Here is a 9,946-nt window from a genome sequence, read left to right as displayed (position 1 = left end):
CCATCAGGCTAAGCAGAGAATGCCTTATAGTAACTATAATTACAGAAAATTCTTATCACATATTTATAACGCAAATGTAGTGATTGGTCACTTTTTTTTAAGTATAGACCAATAAACTAAGGGGAAGAAAAGCCACTCCTCATATTCGGAGTCTTTGTACAAAAATAATGCCATTTGCCATACAACCAATAATTAATTCAGTCTCTCAATCACCACCATGGGACAAGGCTCTTATCAGGAAAGGAGACAACGTAGCAGATGAAAAGCAGTATATATATATATATATATATATTAAAAAGAAAACAGGCGAAAACCGAATGAGACAACAAAAGAAAGAGGAGTCAAATTATGTCTAATGATATTATTGTTGACCGTTCAGACCACACCCAATATGCAGAGTGAGGGCATCTGTAGGCATTAGGATTTCTCTCTTTTGATGCAATATTGGACACTTGTTTTTCTTGGTGGAAGAATACATTTCAATTAATTCAACAACCCTATATTACATCGAAAAAGTTAGCTCTAAACCCACAAATATTTCTTTACTCTTTGCAAGATTATACGTACACTCTTCAGGAGCGTTAATGTGATGTAATTTAGTGGGTATTTTTGTAATTTTTTATCATTGAATCGAGAGTATTTGTAATTACAAATATAATTTAAAAAAATTGTCAACAGCAAAACTAATTCAAGTGGAATGATTAGGATCTGAGAGAATGATTTGAAGTAAGGATTTTCAATGACTTCATTGAAATTCGTTATAATTCCACAAAATAAGGACATACATACTCTGGCATCACAGTGCCTTGCTCTCATCTTTCAACTCTACTCTACTCTAAAGTGCCAAACATGGGGGGCCAAAGCCCCCTTTTGCCTTTTTCTCCCACACCAAATCTTTTGTTTCAACAATTTATCTCTTTTGTTGTAAATTTAAATTATTATATTACAATTATGTGTCAATTTTACACGCATGATGTGCATAAAGTATAATAATAATTTACAAATAATTGAAGTGGACTAATCAAATATTGATCGGTGTATTAATCGGTAATTGTTTGGTGAAAACTATGAATTTTAATTTTATCTCAATAAAAGATATTCTATCACATATTATTATTATACAATGATGTTACATTTAAGTGTGTATTGTTCGTCAGCCCACTTTTAATTTATAAAAAAATACGTGTCAATCAATTATTGATGTAATATCAATATGTGATATGAAAGTGTGATAGGAGATTCATAACGTTTGAAATCAGATCTCTTTTACCATTTTCATCATAATTACACACCAACGTGCAATGACGATAAATCAATTAGTAAGTAATCAGTGATTCACGGCTCGTAACAGTGATCGAAGTTAATCAAATATTCAATAGAAACAAGGAAGAACGCACACGTGGTGACTGCTATCCTCCATCCTATAAATTCACCCTTCCCTGCAACTCTCTCCTCACCCTCTTCTCCTCAAAACGCACCCCAATAACTCGCCGTATCCAAACAATGCATCAAACAGCTGATCTTCATTATCTACTACATTCAAACCCAACTCAGTTCCCGGCCCATTTCAGCAGCTTCACAACCGCCATCGCACCCACACACCACAATTTCCACACACTCTCAACTCCCCGATCGGAACAGCTCAATCCCCAACCAACGTACTGTTCCAGCAACAACAACTCGAATTTCGAGGATGCAGAAATAAGCATAATCAACGAGAGAAAGCAGAGGAGAATGATTTCAAACAGAGAGTCTGCGCGGCGATCGCGCATCCGCAAGCAGAGGCACCTGGACGAGCTGTGGTCGCAGGTGGTGTGGCTGAGGAATGAGAATCACCAGCTGATGGAGAGATTGAAACGTGTGATGGAGCGGCATGAGAGAGCGCTCGAGGAGAACGCTCAGCTGAAAGAGGAGGCTTCGGAGCTCCGTGAGATGGTTACCGGTATGCAGCTGAATAGTCCGCTAGTGGAATTCTCGACGTATTCGCCTCCACCAGATCGAAAGGCCCTGCAAATAGATAGTAGTTGAATTTGGCCAAGTATAAGTTATGTTTATTGTATCTATGCTTAACTGTTGCCATAAGATATGTAAAAATGTTTCACTATTGCAACTTATTAGCATAATTTGTTATGTAGAGTAAATTGTTAGATGGTATAATTATTTAATATTAATTATTTTAATATGCTCTCTTTCTCTGTAAATTCTGTACATGAAATCTTCTCAATCCAATTACAACATATAATAGCTTATTTGACCTGACTCCGACATCTATATTTATATTATTATAAAAGAAAATTCTCTTGTCGTACTAATTTTTGAATACTTAAATTTAATTATTCTTTAATTTATTTTTTTCTTTTAAAAAAAATGATCAAAATAGTAATTTTAATATTTTTTAATAATCTCATAATTATAATTCTTTTTTCTCTCAAATCACTGCTCATGTTTCTTTCACTTTCTTTATATTTTTTTTCTCACAAACTTTCATATTTTTACTAAATTCATAATTAGAATTTATTTTTTGTATATGACCTTACCTGATATTTTCTTATTCTGATAGACGTCTTTATTTCTCCTCACCTCACCTCATACTACGTTTGTGTTTTTTTATATATATATATTTTTTTCATCTCAGATTCTTTTTTATATGCGGTTAAGAATTGTGACAATAACTAGTGATGTGTAAATAATTGTCTTCTTTAAAAACTTAATTTGTTAGAGATTAATATTAATATCTTAATACGTCCCCTAATGTGCAAACCCTATGAATAAAATCTTAATATGTTAGAAAGCGAATCTTTTAATATTAATATTTTAGTATATTTCCGTAATGTGTTAATCCAACACTTGAAACCCCTTTTCCATAAAATGGTGATAATGAGGTTTGAACCTAAAACCTCTTATTTGGCTAAAATTTTGATACCATGTTAAAAACCATGTCATTTAAATAATTTAAGTTATGAGATAGAAGAATTATTTAATATTAAAATTTAATAATAATTAAATTAGATTATAATTTTTAAAACAATGTATACCGAAACATCAAAGATATAAATTTTCCAAAACATAAAATTTTGAAGAATATTTTCATCCAAAAATTACACATCTACGCTGTTGATGACAAAAATTAACGGTTGAATGTTTGGAATAACGAAAATTGGTGAAATCATTTTGCATATTGAAAAATATTTTGTGATTTTTAAATATAAATTTAGCAATAATTATACTCTCTTTCCGTGAAAATTGGTGTAAATTACACATAGTGTAGTATCCCCTATTCACTACATTTAATTATCACTATTTCATCATTTTCTTAATTAGAATTCATTCTATAAGTAATTCCTTTTAAATCCATAAAATAAATTCTATTTTATTAATATAATATATAAATATCATAAAAGATAATAAATATCGCCAAAAGTTTATATTTATCCTGACCAGATGTCCTCATGCACTTAATCTTAAAGGAAATTAGTACAAATTTTAAACACAAACTCGGTAAAAGACTAGAATATTTAGCAACCAAATAGCCAAAACCCGGCTTCAGATGTCACAGTTGACCCATCTATTAAGAACAATGGCAAGGATCAAATCCGATGTGGCTAGTCAATGTGACCTATCTCTTGAAAAGTACGTGGCAAAGAATGAGCTGCTTACTCAGTAAGTATAGCTAATCAGTCTATATATGTACACATAGGCCGCAAGTCACGTATAATGTAATCACATCAACTAACAAATATTCGTCATACAGATGTAAGAAATAATGCATACCCACGACATAATATTTGACATTATCGTTTATTAACTAAGGGCCCTGCTTACTCTAATTGGAGTACATCAGTACAAAATCTACGTATATAAATATAAATTCAAATTTACGATCAAATCTAAGAAACCGATATATATTATATATACAATACTACACATATTAATATAAATATATATATCTATATAAATTCAATTAGTTATATTTACCTCAAATTTCAAAATGCTTCAATTAACACAAGGGACTTCTCAACCTCTATTTTGTCGTCACATCCTATAATAGAGTATTATACGTGCAATCAATACATGTAGAATATCATAAATTCTAAATAAAATATTATATAATGTTGGTACATTTTTCACCAATATTTTAATATTTCACTTCTATTAAAATCCAAACCCCTGTTCCATTTTCTTTTAAATAACTATACTTTCTAAGCTTCTCAAATATATATTTAATTTATCAACTAATTCATAAGGATTTATTTAATCAAACTCTTATATATTTATTACTTTCGTTTTTAATAACATCTCTAAATTATATTACCGTTAAAAACATTCCCTTTTTAATAACATAATATTTCTTAAATATAATTTTTAGAATATTTCTATTAATTTTCTATCCATTTATCGATACTATATAATTTAATTGAATAACAATGCATAAAATTACGTATTTGGTTAATCATTCCGATGAAATATGTAAATTAACTAGAATAATAATAAAATCTAATAAATTTATTAATTTAATTAACCAACTATATCATTTTTATATCAAATGTGATATTTAATTTGATACTAATTTAAATAGCCAAACTCGTAAAATATTTTGATTAAATAGTATATCATTCAATATAAATAATATTTAGTAATCGAATTAATTAAATAATATAATTACATAAATTAATAAAAATTAAAATCAAATTTCCGTACTTGTTCAGCCACACCTCAATTGCGTGAAATGTGTGTAATTTATGTTTTGTTATATATATATATATATATATATATATTTAATATTTTTAATAATTATCATTATATTCTTTCTAATTTCTTAATTATTATAATTTGCTCTCAAATATTATAATAAACTTCAATTTAATCCATTCAAGTCTTATTATATTATATTTTATTTATTTACTAATTAACTAAATTTCATAAAGTTTTATCAATTAATCTCACAATTATGTATTATAATCTTTGGGGTGTTACACATAGACTTTTTGTAGTTTAAAAAATTACATCTGGCATCCCTAATAATTACTTCTGTATAACAAATAAGTCTATTTGTTACTCAAAATTAACTCAAGTTGTTGATATTAACAAAGAAAATTGAATGAAAATTGATATTTACCCTTAATTGATTTATTGCAAGTCAAATAATTTTTTTTTACTAAACTACCCTTATAACGGTAAAAATATATATATCTCCTTACATGCATTGATGTGTGAAGACGTATGGGGGTAATTTAGTTATAAAAAAAATATTGGACTAATTAGTAATAAATTAATTGGGAGCAAAAATAGATTTTTTTTTTCTGATTCTTTTTATTTCAGTAAATTCAGTGAATTTTGACTAGCGAAAATACTTATTTGTTATAACGAAAGCAAGTTTCATGGTATGTTAAACATAATTTTTAAAATCATAGAAGATTTACTGTATATTACACCAAACTTCAGGAGATGATAGTATTATTAATAATTATCCCTAAAATTTATCTCCAAGGCTTTTAGTAATTTTTTTTTTCATTTTATTATTCCGTCTCACAATTTTTCCTTTTTCGTTTTAGAACCTCCCATAATAATGCTCAATATTATAAAATTAACAATATTTTTTTCATGAAAATCTCGATAATACAAACATAACTAGTTGAGTTTCAACTATTATTTCCACGAATAATTTCATAAATATACAAAAAACTTTCACATTTACCTCAACCTTAATTAGGATAATACATAATACTAAAGTCGAGTACATTAATTTATTTTAGAATATTTCAAATAAAATCCTATTACAAATATTATAACCATTCCCTCAAAAGTATTTATAATTTACAATAAGGATAAATTTTAATTTGTCATCCAAACTATGAAATTTTTATACTTTTTCACTTTTTTTTTTTTCAATTACATTTCACCACCTAAGGTAAACGAGGTTTATCTTACCATCTTAGATCACTTTTTAGTAAAAAAAAATCACTGAAAAGTGATCACAAACATGACACGTGCTATTTTCTAAGAATAAAAATATCAAGTAAAAACTATTATAAATATCAACCTTTTTTCTCCAGAAGTACTTATAATTTAAAATATGAATAAATTACACTTTGCTATTTGAATTACTGTGTTTTTTACACTTTCCACTTAAACATTTTTTTTCAATTATATTTTGCCACTAAAGTACACAAAATCATACTTTAATTCTGATTATATTTTATTAAATATTGATTGATTTTAAATACTTTTTCAGATGAACTAATACTTTTTCGACCCAAATATAATTTTTAAGAAAACATAATACACAATTCTGGCATTACTGAAATATGAAAAAATTCTAACTCGAATCGAATTTAACCAAACTTAAATCAATATACACTTACTTTTATGTTCGATATTCAATTTAAAAAAAAAAATCAATCATATAAAAAATTATATGTACTCTATGATTCTATCAAATTTAATTGAATTAAAAATTTTCACTCAGACATTTAGGTCGAAAAATGAGAAATTAAGGAAGGTGGGGACGGGTCCACGTCATATGCGGGGTACTAGATCGACGCATCGGTAAATGCACATCAGATAAAACAGACCAAAGACCCACCGACGCCGACGCGGGTCGGACCAGTAGTCCCTCACTCTTCCTCTACTCCTCGTAGCTTTACACTCCAGATCTCACAAACGCGCATCAGTTTGACCAACAGTACGTACAAATTCATCTGTTTCTAGACACCAACTGCTCATATCCACTACACATTCGGAGTTTGATTTTGTGGTGCAGTAAATCAGTGATCACCACATTCGGAGAGGATTGTTCGGATTCGTGTTTGCAGAGTAGGGTGATTATTGATTGATTTGTCCGGGGATAATCGTGATGGCGGTGGCGGTTCGGGGCGGGCGGATCGGATCGGGTGGTGGATCCGTGCTCCGAAGCTTCTTCAGCTACCGGATCTTTGTTTCCGCCATGTTCACGCTCCTCTTTCTCGCTACTCTCTCCGTCCTGCTCTCCTCTCATCCGTCTCATAAAGACGCTGTAAACGCTCTCAGTTTCTCCCTACTGTGTGTTTTTTAGTATTTACTTACGTAACTGAGCTTGCTTTTGGTGTGCTTAAATTGTGGTTTGCGTGGTTTATTGGTACGGAAAAGGGAACGGTGCTTTTTCGTGCAGGGTAATTTAAAGTGTGTTCGAATTTTGAGATGTCTTTACTGTCTGTTACTTAGAAAATCGGAATGTACAAGAAACCAAATCTTTTGTTAGTGAAAATTAAGAAAGATGGGGTTTTTCTCCAATTTTATGGATGTCGTAGTATGGCGCTTCAGCTGTTTGTTTTTAAATATCTATTCTGAGTTAAAATCATTATGTTTATACAATATTTCTCTGATAAAGCATCAGACATTGCGCTTGATTAAAAATTATAGCAAACAATTTTGCTTCAGTCTGTTGGAGTGGATTTTCTTGAAGATGAATTTTAATTATGTGCATGTTGTTTTTGGATGCGATAATTACTTCACACTATGTTGCTAAAACTGAATGACAATTATTTATTAATGAAATTAAAGTAGATATTTTTCCCAATTATGAACAGGTCGTGGAAGCTGCAGGAAATGCTCATGTACGGCGATCTTTTCTAGCATGGCAGTCAGATCCAGTGAAGACTAGGTTAGAATTGATACATAACCAGGCAAATAATCATATTGCCTTAGTTAATGCATATGCTACATATGCGAGGAAGCTCAAACTCGAAATATCCAAGCAGCTTAAGATGTTTGATGATTTGGCCAAGAATTTCTTGGACCTTCAATTGAAGCAGACCTATCGCACTGCATTGTTTGAAACTGAAGGAGCAGTTGATGAGGATGTGTTGAGGCAATTTGAGAAAGAGGTAAAGGATAAAGTCAAGATAGCTAGGTCAATGATTGCAGAGGCCAAGGAGTCCTATGACAATCAGTTAAAGATTCAGAAATTGAAAGATACAATCTTTGCTGTGAATGAATTGCTATTGAAAGCCAAGAAGAATGGGGCATTCACCAGCTTGATTTCTGCAAAATCGACTCCCAAGAGTTTGCATTGTCTTGCGATGCGTCTTCTGGAGGAGAGGATTGCACATCCTGAAAAGTATAAGGATGATGAGCCCAAGCCTGAGTTTGAGGACCCAACTTTATATCATTATGCTTTATTCTCAGACAATGTGATTGCAATATCTGTGGTGGTAAACTCTGTTGTTAAGAATGCAGAGGAGCCATGGAAACATGTTTTCCATGTTGTTACTGATAGGATGAATTTTGCTGCTACTAAGGTTTGGTTTAAGATGAGGCCAATACAAGGGGGAGCGCATATTGAGATCCATGCAGTGGATAATTTCAAGTTCTTAAATTCCTCATATGCACCAGTACTCAGGCAACTTGAATCTGCGAACTTGCGGAAGTTTTACTTTGAAACCATGGCAGAGAATGCCACTAAAGATGTGAACAACATGAAATTTAGAAATCCCAAGTATTTATCAAAGCTCAATCACCTCCGTTTCTACTTGCCTGAACTGTACCCAAGGCTGCACAAGATTCTCTTTTTGGATGACGATGTTGTAGTTCAGAAGGATTTGACGGCCTTGTGGAAAATCGATATGGATGGAAAGGTGAATGGTGCTGTCAATACCTGCTTTGGGCCATTCCATCGCTTGTCTGAATATTTAAACTTTTCTCATCCTCTCATCAAAGAGAAATTTAATCCGAGATCTTGTGCCTGGGCATTTGGTATGAATATGTTTGACCTTGATGCTTGGCGACGGGAAAAATGCACCGAGCAATATCATTATTGGCAGAATCTGGTAACTCATGCTTTAGCAGTTTTATCCTGTATTTCTTGACGATAATTTTGCTTCTTTATCATTCAACTTGGAGCTCCATCAAATGCTATGAAAATTTATACGTGTGTATATATATATATATATATATATTCTTGCAAATAATACTTTTTGGTTATTGAATGATCAGAACGAGGACCGTACATTATGGAAACTGGGGACGCTACCGGCTGGGCTCATTACTTTCTACTCAACAACGAAGTCATTGGACAAAGCATGGCATGTTCTGGGGCTTGGAATCAATCCGAGTATCAGTATGGAGGAAATTGACAAGGCTGCCGTCATCCATTTCAGTGGAGACATGAAGCCGTGGCTGGATATCGCCATGAACCATTACAAGCATCTATGGACAAAGTACATCGATAATGAAATGGAATTTTTGCAAATGTGCAATTTTGGCATGTAACGGAGCACTCCTCCTGCTTAGCAAGCACAAAGTGACAAAACACATGACGCATAGCTATCTGCTGAAGTAAAGCCTTTCTGATCATTCATTGTAAGTCGTAATTTTCAGAACAAAGGTTCTAAGTTTTACTCTCCCACGAAATTTTGTCTCCATTACTTCCTGTTGTTCTGTATTTTATTACAATGGAGTGACCTGAAACCCAAACTGTCTTTTATATGCACATAAACATATTCTTTGTACAAGAAACAGCCATAGTGACTCAGAAAATCGAGTGTGTTTTCTATCATAACTCTCTCACCAAGGTTCTTGAGCCCCTCCTATGTTGTACTCGGCCAAAAATCTGCAAATTTATCATCTCAGTTTTGGTTTATTGCACCTTTAGTTCTCATTGGTAGCTACTAAATATCGATCCATTTTCAGCATCCTATTAGCTAACATCAAACAGTGTAACAAATATCCAATTTGGTTGTGGTGCGTGCTTGGTTGCGGTGAAGAAGCAATGGTTGGTAGATCCGTTCATGGCCGCAATTTGGAGTCAACCAAAATCTTCCGGTGAATGTCGTACCGCACTAATTCTTCAATTACACACTCTGTTGTTAATGAACAAATTGGTCGGTTAGTAAAACATTTGACCGGTTTATCTTGAGGGATGATTAATGCCTGCCAAAACATGCAAAGTTAACCAAATAATCTCTTGAAT

The 9,946-nt window shown here is 31.8% G+C and overlaps 2 protein-coding genes across 2 annotated transcripts; both read left to right on the top strand.

The window, feature by feature from the left end:
* On the top strand, nt 1,393-2,123 carry LOC105167594 (basic leucine zipper 43-like). The gene has a single exon (XM_011087366.2). It carries the CDS (start codon nt 1,504-1,506, stop codon nt 2,026-2,028), a length of 525 nt encoding a protein of 174 aa, XP_011085668.1. The 5' UTR covers nt 1,393-1,503; the 3' UTR covers nt 2,029-2,123.
* On the top strand, nt 6,549-9,535 carry LOC105167506 (probable galacturonosyltransferase 9). The gene is made up of 3 exons (XM_011087268.2): nt 6,549-7,012; nt 7,566-8,804; nt 8,971-9,535. Exons 1-3 carry the CDS (start codon nt 6,854-6,856, stop codon nt 9,244-9,246), a joined length of 1,674 nt encoding a protein of 557 aa, XP_011085570.1. The 5' UTR covers nt 6,549-6,853; the 3' UTR covers nt 9,247-9,535.

This window comes from Sesamum indicum, linkage group LG8 (assembly GCF_000512975.1).
Source record: "Sesamum indicum cultivar Zhongzhi No. 13 linkage group LG8, S_indicum_v1.0, whole genome shotgun sequence".
Taxonomy (NCBI): domain Eukaryota; kingdom Viridiplantae; phylum Streptophyta; class Magnoliopsida; order Lamiales; family Pedaliaceae; genus Sesamum; species Sesamum indicum.
The sequence above is the reverse complement of the archived record's forward strand: the minus strand, read 5'-3'. Positions and strand labels throughout refer to the sequence as shown.